Here is an 18,106-nt window from a genome sequence, read left to right as displayed (position 1 = left end):
GACCACAATAACAATACATACCTGGTTCTGTGGCTTCATGTACTTCCTCAGGAAGGTCTTCAACAGCTAAAAAACATTTAATTCAGAGAAACAACAAAGTCAAGCTCTAAACTGAAGAAACTTACATATAACACAAATGAACAGAGCTCGTACACAGAGATGTTCAACTGTGAACATAAAACTTCAAAAGGGAAGTATGAACTATTATCAATTTTGTGGAAACAAAGAAGTACCTTAAATTTTCTTTCCTGTATTTCTATAGAACTACTGTATTTATTAGGTGAATACTTAAAAACTACCTTCTAAACAATTAAGACATACTAACTTTAAAAGGTGACATTAGAAAAAAAAACCTCCTTAGTCTTTCTGAGCATGTCTTTCAGTTTCATTTTTTGCATCATCAACTACATCTGATGGATGTGTGAACAAACCCATAACCTTTTCAATAAAAAAACCATGAAGGAACTGATAAGCAGGACCAGAAACAAGAGCAAAGTAAGAGCAAATTTAGAAACACATTTGTGAGTTAAAAAGGATCTTTTTGTAAGTGTCTTTACCCTTACAAAGATTACTCATGCTGACTGACTTTAGTAATGAGCATTAATACTCCTTTAGTAATGAGCATTTAGTAATAGCATTGTCAACAACCTAAATGTCTAACAATGCAGCATTTTGTCACTGTCTACTTCTCCCCTCACTGTATTTCTATTCTTAGGTTTGTGGGCAATTTAACCACACACAAAGATTTTTTTTTTTAATATATGCCATATGTAAATATATTCATGCATACACACAGACATACATACATACAATAGACTATACCTGTATCTTGAGCCTCGGTCTCTTTCTCATGTTTTGGTTCTTAAAGGGAAAGAAAAATATGTTGTTGATCCACAGACAAAACTAAAAATAATTTAGCTGTTAGGCATCTAATTCATTTCTTAATTGCAAAGCTCTCAAAAGCTTTCTTTACTCTTGAGGCCTGCACAGATAAATGAATTCTTAATGGAACCCACAGTGGGGAATTCTACATATAAAACTAATACCAAATGTGAACATAATGCTGAAATTCCTGCATTTCTACCCACACAGATGAGATATTTAAAACAATGACAACAATAAAACCATCATTCTGCACAACTACAATAATTCACCTACACTCCTATACTTCAAATAAAGAGCTAGTATAGTTTTCATAACTGAACAAGAAACAGGTTAAAAATACTGATTATTTTTACTTCAAATAATGTCTGAAAATAGGTAAGATGCTGGCCATTTATTGTAAGTCTTTGATACATAATAGTGTATTTTAAAATTGAGAACTTCAACATGTATCTAAGCACACTGAATAATTTCATTATCTTAGAAGGTACTAACCCTCCTAGCAATCATTAGCAAATCATTAACCAAATCAAACTATATTGGAGTAAATCTCTACTGAGCTATTAGCTATGAACAAAATGAGTACAATACAGTAATACTGAGCTACACAGATACAATGAACTACCGCTGACTTACCATGGTTTCATTAAAGAAAAACGGGGAGAGAAGGGCTGGCATGAGATGCTCTCAATATTTTATGCCACACAGGCACAAAAGAGATCAGTTAGGGAATTTAACTAATATGTATACTCTACATTTGTTCCACAGTTACAGACTGACTGACCTGGTCACATGGAGTATCAAAGATCAAAAATACCTTATCACAGAACTTATAAGATGAATATGACAACAAGAAAAAAATTAGGACAAAATAATTTCATTTTCTATCACAGAGAGATTTTCATAATAATTCAACAGTGAAATAAGGTTTATGATTCAATATATAAAAGTTAAATATAACAGTGGTCATACCATGTTCATCGTAAACACCATGCTCTCTGTCCTCTGTTCCAAGAAAGGAAAAGAAGTTAATATTAAAATTCATTGAATTTTGAAGAAAATAAAAGGTTCAGAATAAAGTCCATTCAGGAAAAAAAAAATAATCAAATATATACTATTTCATACTGTGTTACAGTTCATAATACAAAGAGTTCTCTGCAACTGAAGATTTTACAGCTTTTGTGGGAAAAAATAAGAAACTTCCTGGCATTACTAGGTACGACTTCAAAATGATTCATCAAATAATTAGATAATAATAACAAATAATAATAATCAAGTCATGAAATCAACTGTAAATGACCTATAAATCGTAAAGGAAATACCCATCAGTCTTTCTTAAAAAGTAAAAATAAAAATATCCACAGTATGTTGTAAAGTTTTACTGTATGTAAGAAAGATATGAATTTTTTCCCCCAACAGATAGATATACCACCTCCAAAAGTCTTTAGCAAATTGAAAATAACTTTTTTTTTTTTTAATCTACAGAAATATTCCCATGCAATTTAAAAAATAAATACCCTAAATATTTAACCCTCAAAATACTGTTCTGCTCATTTTGCCAGACCTCCATTTGTATTTTTTTAAGATTACACTAATAAACTGATGCTATCATATAGCTATACCAGCTCCAATCTGGGATGACAGATTTCTTTTCTTTCTGAGAATTCTTTTCTGAGGATAAAATTCACTGAAAAAAGTACGATTTTGGATTGTACCTGTGTAGTGTTCAACAGCATCTTCTAATGTTAGCTCAGCATTACCTTAAATAAAAATATTCAATTTTTATGTTTCTGTCAAATTTTCATGCAACAGCTAAATAGCACAAGTTAAAAAATCATATTAGGCTCAAAAACAACAGAAACATGCATGTAAGAATAAACATCACAATATTTATTCGAAAGTCACAGCTAGGTGATAAAACACATCCATGAGCTAGACCACAACATAGTAAGTTATCTGCATATTTGTATTATTATATGTATTATTGTATAAGCATGTCTGTATTATTATTAGGAATGCATGTAGGTTGCTGATAATCATAGAATGGCTTGGGTTGGAAGGAACCTTTAAGATCATCTAGATCCAATCCCCTGCTATAGGCAGGGACACTTCCCACTAGAACAGACTGCCCAAAGCCCCATTCAGCCTGGCCTTGAGTGCTTCTAGTGAGGGAGCACCCACAACCTCTCTGGGCAACTTGTTCCAGTGTCTCACCACTCTCATAGTAAAGAATTTCTTCTTAATATCCAGTCTAAATCTGCCCTCTTCCAATTTAAAACCATTATCCCTCATCCTATCACTACATGTCCTTATAAAAAGTCCTTCCCCAGCTTTCCTCTAGGCCCCCTTGTAATACTGGAAGGCCACTATAAGGTCTCCTCTGAGCCTTCTCCGGGCTGAAAAGCCTCAACTCTCTCAGACTGCCCTGACAGGGGAGGTGTTCTAGCCCTCTGATCATCTTCATGGCACTCCTCCAGACTCGCTCCAACAGTTCCATGTCCTTCTTGTGTTGAAAGCCCTTGAACTGGATGCAGTATAACAGGTGGGGTCTCAAGAGAACAGAGTAGGGGGACAGAATCACCTCCCTTGACTGTTGGTCACACTTCCCTTGATGTGGTTGGCCTGGGCTGCAAGCGCACACTGTCTGCTCACACTGAGTTTTCCATCAACCAACACTCTCAAATCCTCTCAAGCCATTCTCCGCCCATTCTTATCTCTGCTTGAGATTGCCCCAGCAAAGTGCAGGGCCTTGCACTCAACCTTGTTGGAAGTTCATGAAGCTGGCATGGGCCCACCTCTCAAGCCTATTCAGGTCCCTCTAAGCGCATCAACCTCACCATTCAGCTTGGTGTGACCTGGAAACTTGCTGAGGGTACACTTGATCTCACTGTGCATGTCACCTACAAAGGTGTCCCAGTAATGATCTGTGAGGAATGCCATTCATCAGCAGTCTCCACTTGGACATTCAGCCACTGACCACAACTCTCTGTGTGCGACCATCCAGTCAATTCCTTATCCAGGGAGATGTCCATCCATCAGATCCATTGTTCTCCTATCTGGTGACAGGATATTGTGAAGGACAGTGTCAAACACAAATCCAGGTAGATGTCAGTTGCTCTTCCTTTATCCACTGATGCTGTAACACCATAAAAGGCCAATAAGTTTGCCAGGAATGAGTTGCTCTTGTTGAAGGCACATTATTTACCAGCAATCACCTTGTCTTTATTTTCCATGTGCTTTAGTTGGGCCTTCAAGAGGATCTGCTCCATGACTTTACCAGGCACAGAGGTAAGAATGATGGGCCTGTAGTTCCCTGGATCTTCTTTTTTACCCTTCTTGAAAATGGGAGTTACGTTTGCCTTTTCCTGTCAGTGGAACTTCACCAGACTGTAATGACCTTTCAGACAAGATTGATAGCTTGTAGCTTGGCAAGCTCAATCCACCAGTTCCCTCAAAACCTACAGATGGATTTTGTCAGGTCCCATGGACTTGTGAACCTTCAGGTTCTTTAGATGGTCTCAAATCTTATCTTCTTTCTGGGAAGATCTTGTATCACCCAGTTCTTTCCTTTCTGCAGCTTGCATGGTGCAGCTAAAGCTCTTGCCAGTGAAGACTGAGGCAAAGAAGTAATTGAGGACCTCAGCTTTCCCCTTGTGACCAGGAGCTCCAGTTTCCTTGTGGATCTCAGCTCACATCTTCCCTAGCCCAGCCTAGCATAATAATCTATTATTTACTCTAGCAAATACTTTGCAAGTGTTTGTGGATTGGATTAATGGAATCCTTTGTATATAACTGTAATGGTAACATAGACGCAAAAAACAATTTTTATTTGATACTACTTGAAAAATCTGTTTAAAAATAAAACTGTGACATAACAGTAAACGACACATTACTTCAAAACCTGCTTAAAGAATTGATTACAGTCTGAATTTATGAAAATGTACAAACCTGGAGCTTCTGGATCACTTACTGTGTTTTCCAAATCCATATCATATTCATAAGAAACTGAAAATTGAATATGAAAAAATATATTTTTTCAATACCCACTGTTTTAACTTGCATCAATAATACATCTTTCAATAGCTCCATTTATATATCTAGTAGAAAACTATTAAATCAAAATCTTACAAATTGATGTTTGACACTAGACAAATAGCAATCTAATGGAAAGTGCTGGATCCTTCTGCTGTAACAGGCAAAAAAATTTGTTGCTATCATATTTGGTATAAAAAGAAAATGTAAAATGCAGAACTAGCATTGGGACAAAGAAAATAAACCTAGTTTAAACTGAAATTCACTGAAACTTGATTTAAACGGAATAGAATGCTTATGCTATATAGAGGCATTAGTAGCATTCAGAAGAAAACTCTTCTCAGCACGGAAATTTCAATGATCCAGCTGGATCTCAATAGATGGATTAATAGGTAAGATTACCCACACCACATCCTTATCTCTAAACTGGAGAGATATGGATTTGAAGGCTGGACTATTTGGTGGATAAAGACTTTACTGGACAGTTACAGCCAGAGTGCTGGTTAACTGTCTCTCTAGAGAGAGGCGGGAGACAAGTGGTGTCCCTCCCAGGGATCTGTCTTACAATTGGTGCTCTTTAATTTATGAATGACACAGACTGTGGGATCAAGAGCAGCCTCAGCAAGTTTGTGGATGACACCAAGGTGAGAGTGCCGTTGATATGACAGAAGGAAGAGATGTCATAAAAAGGGACCTGGGCAAATTTGAGAAGTGGGCCCACAAGAACCTAACGAGGTTCGACAAGGCAAAGTGCAAGGTGTTACACCTGGGTCAGAGCAATCCCACACATATGTATGGACTGGGAGAAGAAACTGAGAGGAACCCTGTACAGGAGGATCTGTGGGTTCTGTGGGCAGATGGAAAGCTGGAAAAGAGACAGCAGTGTACGCTTAGAGTCTGCAAGGCCAAATGCACCTTGGGCTGCATCAAGAGCAGCAGGCAGCAGAGTGAGGTGATTGTCTGCCTGTGCTCTGCACTTGTGAGGCCCCATCTAGAGCACTGTATCCAGGCCTGAGGCCCTCAGCATAAGAAAGATGCAGATCTGATTAAACACAGTGTGATGAAGACTAGAAGCTAACTGTATTAGTATACATAACACTTAAGAATTCCTTAAAGATAAATTAGGGTGTACAGAATGATAGTGCAAAGATAGTTCCATATCAAGCCTGTGGAGGTTACTGGCTCTGACAGAATAACACTGCAACACTTCAAATAGTTCTGAATGGAAGGTTATAAACTGAATACTTCTGAAACACGTGAGAGCACAAGTTCCTGACTAAAGACAAAAATAATAGGCCAGAAGAACTTCAGCAATGTAGAATGTCACAAGACAGTAATACATAAAGTACTGTTTTATGTATTACTTATTATTTATTTATTATTTTATACTGTATCTGTTAAGAACCACTTGTCATAGCAGATATGATACAGTCATTTCAGTGAAAATAAAAATATATAAGACAAGTCAAGAACAGGAGTTTGGAGAATAAACATTTTCAAAATTATCTATTATTAAATCAATTTAGCATTTTGTATTTTGCTTTCTCTTACCATTTCTGACACAAAGCTAATATTATTGACTTTGGAAACATAAAATTATACCTGGAGCTTCGTATGTCTCAGGTTCTGTTGCTCCAGGATCATCTGCTACAAAATCAGCATCTAAGAAATAGACATATTTAAAAATTCCTGGTTTTGTTGAAACTCTTTAACAGAATATTATGCATGAATAGTAACATTTCTAAGCAGAAATAGTAAGTAGATTTATTCTATTGCCAGAAAGATACTCATATAGGTTGAAATAATAATCATGTATGTTATACTGAGAATACACATACACTAAACACATTTGCTCTGGAAAAGATGGCTGTTCCTACAGAAATTTTCATCTCCCAAACTCAGGTCTGCTGTTGGAAAATCAGACTTCATGAGAGATTCAACGTAAAGAACAAAAGAACATATTTATATTGCCTTCTTAAAAATTATTTCCAAGATTTAAAATAACTGGAATTTGAATATTCAATGTATTTCCTACTGTAGCTTACACCATGAAGAACAGAAGACAAACAAGGAGGACTGAAAGACTGAAAGAATTTACTTCAGCTGAGATGAAAGCATGTCAGCATACTTTTAGCAATCAGAACATGTAGACAGCAATCATTACATGAGTTTTTCAAAAAGAGGTCTTAAAAATATATGCACAATTGTCAGTACTGCAGACAAAAGCATTCAGATGTACTTTTCCCTAAATCTGAATTAAACCAGATGATTCTTCTGTAATATTACAGTTTGTAACAGCCTGTTGATATCTCAAAGCAGCAGAGTATGAATATCCTCATTATACTACAGCATGTTCTTTGCAAGACTTGGAATATTGCTCACATACAACATTCTCTTCAAGTGTCACATTACAAGGGAAATACACTGAGAACGCCTATAAGAAATGTGTAAAATTTAATATAAAAAAAGCTTCTTGAGTATAGAAGCAAGCTCAATCTTCAGATATTCTTCACTGATAATATCACTTCAGATATTGTATGAGCACTTTTATTTGGGGTGAAATGCATAGCTGGAACACAGATTAATTTTGTTGTCTGCAAGCCAACACAGCAGTAAGCTTACTATAACTTACAGCTACCTGGATCAGAACATCTATAAAGCATTCCAATATTTTCCAAGACTCTGTGGCAAGCAGAAATTATTTCTCATTAAATTAAAGACACTTGACTCTTATTTAAATTTGTCTGCTTGAATTTTTGTGAACATTTAATTTTTAAATATATTTAGTCATTCAAATACCTTTCTGAAATGAGTCTGGTATCTCATAATCCTCTGTCACTTCATTCTCTAATTCTCTAAGCATGTCATCTGTTGCAGGAGCTTCAAATGTTTCTGCATGTATTTCTTCCTTCTCTTGCCACTGGTCAGTTATGCTTTCATCTACATCTTCATGTCCCTCTCCTAATCAAGAATATAAATTTTTAGATAACACATACTCACTGGTACACTCTACTAGAATAAAAAAAATTCAGCTTTCAACACAACTACTGTGTTTTTCTACTACTCCACAACAGAGCATACAACTTGACTGCCTCTTACAGTAAGTGTAAGTCCAAAGTGTCTGCACTGACTGATCAGTGTCTTCATTGTTCACGAATAAAAACAATTCCTCTTTACCCATTCTTGCACTGTACAGAGCGTTTCTGTGAATTCTCTGAATTGAAAAGTTACCATTTCAGGATTTGTTGAGTGAATTTTCAAGACGTTCTTGGAAAATCACAAACTATTTGATTAGAACGTCTTGTGCAGGTAAAAATACCTTGAGTGCATACAATAAATAAATAAATAAATAAACTAATTAAAAAAAAGGATCACATTTTATAACTCGTCAGTGATGTCTAAACGTTAATTCATTACCAGGCTGGGAATGGAGAGCATCATGAAGAACAGGCTGAATTTCCTCTTCCAATTCTACATCAAGATTCTTGTGCTCTATAGGGATCATAAATTGCAGTGTAAGTAAATTACTTGCAGGTAAGTACAAAATAGAAATTATTAACACTAAAGCAAGGCTTGCAGCTTTCAGTAGCCTCCATAAAGTTCTTACTCCTTTCCATCAATTTCCACAAATTCAGATAAACCTCTGCGTTTTGTTTACTGTCCAATAAAGCAAATATTGCATCGACTACATCAAATGAATTGAAAGAATTATATACTATACTTATACTACTATATATAGTAGATTTCCTGCATATTTTTTTTTCAGCAGTTGCAACTTGAGATAACTGTAAAAACCATGAATTCTCTTCTATGAATTCACCTGTTATTTTCCTGTGATTTAGGTAGCAGTACTAGCATACAGTTTTTGACAACACAATATCATTTGCACAAGTGGCGTTTTGCTTGTTTTAGAAGTAGGGGAAATAAATATTAACATTACAATACCAAGGACTTCTCCCAGCATAGCAGACTAAATCACAAACTGTTTCCAGGGACAAGCAATAATCACTGAATACACCAGCCCATGACATAACTTGGATTCTGTGCTAAAAGTTACCTTCATATAAATATCCTGAAAAATTGTACTGAGAAACTCCATGGCACAAAACCAGTCCAAATGCATTTTCAGATAAAATACCAAAACATTTGTAAAAGAAAGTTCGGGGTGAAATAGACAGGAAATTACACCTTAGTTATATATTTTATAATGACTTCAGTAATTCAAGTCTTTTAAACAGATTCTATATTACATTTTATTAACCATATGCTCCACATTTGTGGATTATTGTGTTAGCTATACATAAAGATGAAACAGGGTAAGCCTCTTTCTGGAACTGGAAAGAAATACACTGTGAATTACAGGAAAGTGTAAATTGCATACCCAAAAGTTGACATTTAACATTTTTTCCCCTAAATTCCTCTTGAATCTAATAAATTTTACTAATATTTGAGGGGCTTTAAAATATTTGTGACTTTTTTCTAATACTAAGAATATATTTATTCTAATTTTTATATACTATTAGTTGCAGTAGGAGAGTGAATATTTGATTAATCTTATCAAGCAATTCCATTTTTAGTTGAAGTTTAAAACAACATAAAATGTTGAAGTTACTAGAATTAAACGGCAGACCTTTCTATTCTTCTCAGATTAGTTGAGAAACTGTAAACAGTCTTACTATAAAAGTCATATTTAGAAAGAACAGCTGCTGTACTGCTACTTCTATATTTTTCCTTTTTCCTCTTCCCCAAATAGGAAAATGATTTCTATTCATTTTGATATCTAATTTTTATGTTTTAGCTGGAGAATCTGCTGTTATTCTGACTGTGTATATGGTTGCATACATACGAAGACCATAACTATACACCAGCAAAAAGTCTCTCTGCTGTGATACGGTTTTAACAGCAACCATGAGAAGTGAGGAGAGTACAATCTATACTTTGTGTAAGCAATAAACTCTTACTGTAATAAAATCTCTACTGATTTACAAAAAGTTATTAACGGTCACTCCAGTTGAATGTTATAATGTATAAACAATACATAAAAGTGATTAAAGATTTTATTTTCTACCCAAAGAAATACCACAATGAGTTTGCATACTGAAGAAACAGAATACTAAATCAAGAGAAACATTGAGTCTTGTGCTTCATCTGTGGTTTATGAAAAATCTTACCTGATTTGATGAATGACTCCTCAGCGGGTTGAACGGTCTCCTCAGATACGGGGGATGCTGGCTGTTCTGGGACAGATCTTTCTTTTAGGCCTGCATTTTTCAGTTATAAAGTTATCTTTAGGCTTTTTTATTATTGTTTGATTGACTTATAAGTTGTTTCAACTACATCAGCAGCAACTACAGTTACAATTAACTGACATTAAACACTTGAAAATTCATTTCAACAATCAATTGTAACAGCAGGGCTGTCCTGATATTTAGTGTACACAAAAACCAAAGTGTATTGAGATAATAAACAAATATACATTTTAAAGGTAGACACACAATGAGAAAAATATGGACAGAAATTTAAGCATCTGTTTTTAATTCAGGGTAAGTAAAACAAGTTACCGTGCTATTCTCAAGACCTATTTAGTATCCAAAAGAGAAACAGGCAACAGGTTTTTCCTTACAATCGTTGGAAAAAAGTGCTTTATATGATTACTTTTATATTTTATAAATAACTAATTTGAAATTTAGGATACGAAGCTCATACTGAGAATATGCTTTCATAACTTCAAAGATCTGATAAAGAGAATTGTAGTTTCTTCAAAATATAGCAGTGTCACTCTAATTTCTCCTGACACTTAAGTAACTGCACAAAAAATATGACTGATGACGTTTCACCACAACGTGGTTTACTATCCATATCACTGAATATTTCTGGATCAAAACACCATGGAAAAAAAAAGCAACAAATAACAGCAATGATCAGTACAAAGGTAAGAGATGGAAATTAATATCTTACTCAGACAAACACCTGCTCAAGAATGATATGTTCATTAGTTACAACTTACAGCCCTAGTTACATGAAGTACAGTGAGAAGTCGGAAAGACGATCCCACATCATAAGACAACACATGCACAAGAAAGAATGTATTGGTATTAGCCTAATCCTCCTCTCCATCATTCCTCAGGAAAAATTCAAGCAAGACTGAAATAAGAGATGTGGATGCAGGGATAAACTCCCCTCCCTCAACCCCTCCCACGAGGACAGTCAACTCAGCAGAACAGCCTAAGCAGAAAGGTGCACTCGCATCCTTTTATTTTTTCAAGACAGTACTGGGTAACGCTCAGAGTAAGCTGGTCTTACTCCGAGTTGACCCTGTTTTGAGCAGGATGTTTGAATAAAGACCTCCTAAGGACCCTTCAAAACTGAACTTTCCCATGATCATACGACACCTTTAGCAGATTTACATACAAGTTCTGAGATCATAGAACCGCTTGGGTTGAAAGGGACCCCAAGGATCATCAAGCTTCAACCCGTGCCATGTGCAGGACCACCAACCTCCATATCTAATACTAGACCAGGCTGTCCAGGGTCCCATCCAACCTGGTCTTGAACACTTCCACTTTCTTAAACAGACACACACACACACACACACACAACCCTCCCCAAAACAAACTAGTTTCAAAAGAGTTGTGTTAAAAAAAAGCCCTGAGCCCTGTATATACAAATTGTAAAAAGCAGAAATAACACTACAATAAGCATTCCTTCACTGCTAACCCTGAAGTAAAAGTATCTTTAGAAGTTGACTAACTGCTGTAGAAGTAGTATATTTCAAGTCAGTTTGGCTTCAGAAATATTATGTCTCTATCAGAGCCAAACATATCTCAATTAGGGCTTATATGCCCCTACACAGCTTTGTCTACTCTAGAGAGATTTCATTATTTTGCAGCATGAGAAGCACATGTACTTATTCCATTATCCCATCTATACAAAATGGAATCAGGGAAGAAAAAAAAAAAAAAAAAATAAACAGACCAAAAAAAGACTTAATTCTACCTTAATTCTACCTTTAGCAACTAAGTTCTATATAGAAATTAAGAATCCACCTCTATGAAGTCAAGACCAGAATTTACACTTCACTGTTAGTTAACTTTCTCCTATGTCATATAAAATACTGGAGGATTATGGCATTACATTAATGGCTACAAGAGTAAGATGCTACTTATTTCCACAGTCATCACTAATTATGAAATACGAAGAAAAAAAGCAGTTATTTATATTCACCACCACTTCAGACTTCAGGATGTTGGAAGAGTCGAAGGCGCAACACTACTTACACAAATGCAGTTCACTTCCTTCACATATACAGTTATTGAAGTAAGTTTCCATAGCTTCTGATAACACACGCACCCAATACAGACAACCATTTATTCTGCTCCACAAATGATAAGCAAATGCAAAGTATTTTTAAAACACATTCAGTACCTCAGTCAGAACACATTTAGAATAGGTAAAATGAAAGAAATGATGAGGAAGAATATTTCTTTGTTTTTGCTTGCACATCTCTCATCTTTGCTTTCAAGCTTCATGTAGATCTACTGTGTGTTTGTCTATCACCAATTCCTGTTTAATCCTGTTGTATATATAACACTGTCATTTACTTTTTGTAACACACTATTTGCTCTCTTTCTAATCAAAACAAAGTTGCACTCAACTTTAACTTGTGGGGAATTTTTTCATCCTATGTTGTAACTTGACACATTATATTGAATGACAACAGTATTTCATAGTGCTATACGGAACAGCAAAACATATCCATGGAAAAAACCCTCATTTTACTGTATAGCCTTAAGTGTTGCTCACACAGAATGTTCTTTGAAAAAGCAACTTATTTAGGATGAGATAAACATTTGGGGCATAGATGTTAAGATACAGTAACCTTAAACACAACTCATTTTAAAATTTCATTCACAGTTATACCTCCTGCCACATCAGGGAGGAAAATAGAAGTGATGTGCATTTACCACTGTGCCATTATCCTTGAGAAGTGTCATTTGTGTATTCCACTATCAAATATGTCTCTTACAGTCTCATAAAGCAAGGATGAATAAACACATCTCTATCCTGACTGAAACCTGAAAAAGAATACTCATTATGCAAGTGCATTCAGTAAAATCTTCTTTTAAGTCTTTTTGCACACACACACCCCCTTTCAAAAATGTTTTGTCTGAAAAATCAATCAAATCAAATCAATCAAGCAGACTGTATCTTACCCTAGTACAGGAATAAAAGCGTATTACAGACATGTATGTGCTACATTAATTGTTTGACATAACTGTATTGCCAACAGTGGTACAGAAAACTTAAGCAGAACCAAGTACACAGTATAGGAATCAACCTCCAGGACTTTAATTTTACACCACACCAACATGCTCAAACATTTTACACCACATAACCATGCTCAACTTCACTCCTTAGTTTTTGGTGGTTTTTTTCCTTTAGAATGATACTGCAGTATTATAATAATAAACCTTCAAATTTCTTTACAAGTTCTGTTTAAATTCTGCAATTTTATTGAAGAATTCTTATTTCAGCATGCTAGCAACATTGTTTATCAAGTAAAACAGGAAATATTCCTTTCCTAGTATAAGCTTGTAAGCAAGTACAGATTCAATAATATACTGAAATGTATGTCTGAAGAAACATTTTCTAACTTCATTGACTCAAATGAAACTGCTGGATAAATCATTTCTTGATAATAAAAATACAGAAGCTGTAACAGCAAGCTAACACAGGAGATGGCTTACAGAAGTATCGAGTACTTGTAAAGTGTTATTGGAAGAAAATAAGAATTGCAAAAGATACAAACCTTTCCCTAAGTAAGCCAGAATACAATAATAGCAGCAAATCCCTACTCTTAAATAGTAATAGAAATCCATCAGTACCCGTCAAAACTGAAATAAGGAGTCTAATTTTTGAAGTATTCATTATTAGAACCTTGGAAAATTTAGGTCACCTGAAAAATGACAATGAAACAAGTTTGCATATCTTTTAGATCTGAAAAGAACAAATAAACAGAATATATTGTCACAGGACAATTTAAAAAACAGCGGTAGCAATTATACATAATAAATAAAGTTGGATCACGTATCTGTATACAACACAGTCTTCCCAGTCCACTTCAGGAAGCAAAGTTTAGCAAAGAATTAATTTACAGTTAGTTGCTAAATTCCTATGACAATATACTCTATGAATGCTCATCTTGGTTGTTTTTGTCAAACGAGTATTTTCATACTGTTTGTATCCCGATAATCCTCCTGACATTACTTTTAAACTTGTACTTGATACACAATACCAGTACAGCAACATTTTAATAAATGGATACAAAGAAAGAAAAATAGATCAGGCTTAGAATTTGCTTGAAGTAACTGGCATGAATTGGATACATTCAACATACATTAATAGCCAGGTATATTAACATATGTACACATTTGAGTTTCACAGCAGACATTTTTGCTTTGTGTTTACAAAGCACAGTTTTCAAAAAAATAATCTTTGTTCACACTTATTTCCAGAAGCATTAATTTCTCATTGCCATATTTACTACACACTGATAAATACACTGTATCTCTCATTCTTGAGTCTGTTCCAAATTAGCACAATCAGAACTTTATTTACTTCTTTTCTTTCTTGTCTTCCTTTGCTGAGCTTTCAGAAATTTTAGATGGATTTTTAACCATCTTTTTTGATTCTTTTCCCACCTGAGCAGCACCAGCCTTTTCACCAGCTGCTTTTTTTGTTGTTTCCTTGGGTTTTACATTTTTCTCTAGAACCTTTTCCTTTTCCTTTCCTCTGTCTTTTCTAAGCTTTTCAGACTCTTTCCTTAATTTATTTGTATCAACAGCTTTCTTCTCCTTTCGCTCAGCAGCATCTTTTCCTTTTCTGGCTTTCTTTTTGTCTTCTTCATCCTTCGTTTCCTCCTTCTTGGATTCCTGCTTCTCCTTTAATTTCTTGAGTGGTTCTGCAATCGTTTCTTTTACTTTTTAGTTTTTCCATTAAAAAAGAGGAAATGTTCAGTAAGAGAATCATTCTAAAATCAGATTACATTTTATGAACAAGTCTAAATGCTTTGATAATCTTCACACTTGATATTTGTTAGGTGCCACGTTAAACTTCTATATGTATTTAAAACTTAATTTTAACAAATTAGTTTTGACTTTTAGCAATATCCCACACCATGCAGACAGTAATCTCAGCTAAATATAAGTGCATCCAAACAAAGCGCTGATCTAGAAAAAAAAACATGCCTCTATTATCTTGCTGCAGAATGCTAAAACCTTTTCATCTGTGGGTTTGAAACGAGCAATACATTTTTAATCTTCGGCAACGTTATGGCTGCCTTAAAGGTCTAGAAATGTAAAGAACATCAGCAATTCTGGTTGTTACAACAGAATTGCTTACCATATCACATTCCTGACATTATCTCAGATTAAGCCGAGACTTAAAGTTTCCTAGATATGTACTTCTTGATTACTGTGTACCTATTTCCCATATTTCTGAAGAAGAAAAAGTGTTCTGGTGGATTAAATCAGCCCAAAAAAAGATGTTTAACTTCATTTGTCCACAGTCAATGAAATCAAAGTAACAACAGCATATCAATTTGTACATCTTTTCCATATGTGGCCTTAAAAGCAATGGTTTGATTTAATCGATTTATTTACTTGTGTAAATAACTTTTTTGGAGTTCTCTCTCAAGTGATACAATTGAAATAGAGAAAATATGCACATGTGGCTGTAATTCGGTATGTAGATAATGTGTCAACTGAATAGTCAGAATAGCATTCTCAGAACTGAGATGCTCTATGTTCATTTCCAGTTTGTTCAGTTTTGAAAATCATTGTCAGAATTCTCCAGAACATTTTTTTCATCTCTCTCTCAATTCAGAAATCTCTGCATGCAGTATTTGTATTTAATGTAAGTACTACTATTCCCACATTATTGGAAAATAAAAGCCATAAAGATTTTGTACATAAAACAATAATTCTATTTTTATTCAGACTTTTGAAAAAAATTAAGTTTTTCTGAACAGAGACCAGAGTCTCTTGTAACACTTCCTTCTGCCTCTATCACCTACATAACTTTTCTGTGATGTGAAGAATTGAATCACACAGCTCAGTCTAAAAGGAACAACATCCTATTTCCTTCCAGTACTTTTCTTGGCATAAAGCATTTAGAAATTATCACACCATTTCTTCATTCTCATATCAAGCACCTCTGGAAAACAACTCAAAACACAGGAATACACTGTTAAATGACATTTATTAAGAACTTGGAAACACACGATTCACCAATAAGTCATAACAAGCATAATGTGGATCAAATGCAAAAAAAAATTAACTTGCATGCAAAGATGCTAAGACATATTCATGTAAGCATGAAAGCTTCCCCCACCAAATGCATTTTGTTTCTAATGAGACTTTATAATACAAGCAATGTGCATTTTTCACATACTGATAAGGAAAAAACAAAACAAACCACAACATACATGAAAGTCAAAATGTCTTCAACATAATATAAAGAGACTTTATTTTTCGTATATCACCATGCTGGGTGGAGGTAACTGAGTATCTCTAAAAAGGTTCAATACCTGAAATGTATCTAGTATTTTGGAGTTTTGTTTAGGTTAATCAGATTTTTAAGTCTCTTTTATTGCACTGCAGACCTCTGAATTACTATTTTCTGCTCATACGGCAATGCAATTGTAAATAAATATATATCATAAATCAGTTGTAAGCTATCCTACTTCAAGCTTTTGGAAAAGTTATGAAGACCATCACTGCAGTTGACCATGCAAACCTAAGGAAAAGGTACTGAACTTCAAATTTCTCCTCCCATAAGAAAGAAAGAGATGAAATAACTAAATTATGATTAAATCCATACTTTAAAAGAAATCTAGCCCCACTACAGTGAAGAAATAGTATCATGAATTTACAAATAATAAAGATTTGACACTGACCAGACTTATACTGCATACATATCAGAACTTTTTAAAAAACATGTGGAATACAAACTTAACATAAACTACTTGTAATCCAAACAACAAAATTGCTGATAAAAATAAAGGAAAATAAATGTCTAATTAGGAAAGCACTCACATTGCCATTAAGTGACAATAGGTGGTACAAAAATGGGGGGTATAATAGCTTGCTGCTCCATTAGACAACACTTAGTCAACACAGCTAATATTAGTAAACATAACCTGCAATCTGTGTTTGCAACATGCATGCATTTCAGACATCATCTGCATAAATTTCCACACACAAAAACATTTAAAATACCTTTTACTTTAGCTTTTTTCTTGGCTACCCCTCCTGGCTCCTCACCTGATTTATTGCAAAATGGAAACCAGTTATGAACATATCTGTGATATTCAACAAACGTTGAATCCGCCATGTAAAAAGTTACCTTTACATAGCACACTGTAATGCTACAGAGAAATACCAAGCATAATAGCATAATACCAAGCTCAATAGGACTAAAGCATTTTCTGTAGCAAGAACAACACAGGTACTGAGACAGAAGGCTGATTAACCAAGTAAAATACCCCATCACCAGGTGCACATTACTTGAGCTGTTCTTAGCTTCCTTGAGCTACCTCAGTTCTCCCCAGAAAGCATTCTGTCATGTAATTATGACCAATTTTTTAACTATATATTAATTCAATAGATCTACAAGCACCTACATAATGTACATTATATAAACTGTTTCTTTTCTCATAATGAATTAGAATCTGTGTTTTGCAAAACTGAGTAAAATTCAAAATAAGAAACTTCAGAGAGTGTAGAGGAGATTAGATTAGTCCTTTGATGCCACAAAAGTAACAATATACATTAAGGTTATTTTACTCTCATTTCTTCTTCTAGATGTTTGGCTGCTACTATACCCAATGGAAATATGTCCATTGGCAAAACATGTATTTTGTAATACAGTGATGTATTGCTCTTATTCCAAAAAGCAGTTGCCATTTCAGTTCAGTCAAACTACTTGCTGCTTTTACTTAAGATCATATAAAACTTAGGACTTAGTAAAAAAAAAAAAAAAAAAAAAAAAAAAAAATTAAGTTAATTCTCTAGTCCAAGTCAAATATGAGATGCTGATTGCTCCCCTTCCCCAAAATATGGTATCAGAAATTCAGATCTTTCAGCATCTCGTAAAACTTAGTAAAAAGCACACATAAATAGGACAAAAGCCT

General features: G+C 34.5%; 1 protein-coding gene across 8 annotated transcripts in view; it reads right to left on the bottom strand.

Annotated features, from left to right (window-relative positions):
* Window positions 1-18,106, bottom strand: part of ASPH (aspartate beta-hydroxylase) — a 103,865-nt gene that overhangs the window by 53,459 nt on the left and 32,300 nt on the right. For 5 of the 8 annotated variants that reach the window (XM_048938750.1, XM_048938751.1, XM_048938755.1 and 2 more), the window contains 9 exons: window positions 10,086-10,175; window positions 8,332-8,406; window positions 7,714-7,875; window positions 6,517-6,576; window positions 4,831-4,887; window positions 2,598-2,642; window positions 1,855-1,887; window positions 823-861; window positions 22-66 (listed from right to left, as the gene is read on the bottom strand). In XM_048938750.1, coding sequence (XP_048794707.1) covers window positions 22-66; window positions 823-861; window positions 1,855-1,887; window positions 2,598-2,642; window positions 4,831-4,887; window positions 6,517-6,576; window positions 7,714-7,875; window positions 8,332-8,406; window positions 10,086-10,175 — 606 coding nt within the window. The remainder of the gene's footprint in view (window positions 1-21; window positions 67-822; window positions 862-1,854; window positions 1,888-2,597; window positions 2,643-4,830; window positions 4,888-6,516; window positions 6,577-7,713; window positions 7,876-8,331; window positions 8,407-10,085; window positions 10,176-18,106) is intronic. The other 3 variants (XM_048938756.1, XM_048938753.1, XM_048938757.1) reach the window with 3 other exon arrangements.

The sequence above is a fragment of the Lagopus muta genome, chromosome 3 (assembly GCF_023343835.1).
Source record: "Lagopus muta isolate bLagMut1 chromosome 3, bLagMut1 primary, whole genome shotgun sequence".
Taxonomy (NCBI): domain Eukaryota; kingdom Metazoa; phylum Chordata; class Aves; order Galliformes; family Phasianidae; genus Lagopus; species Lagopus muta.
Note: the sequence above shows the minus strand (reverse complement) of the source record. Positions and strands in the feature narration are given on the sequence as shown.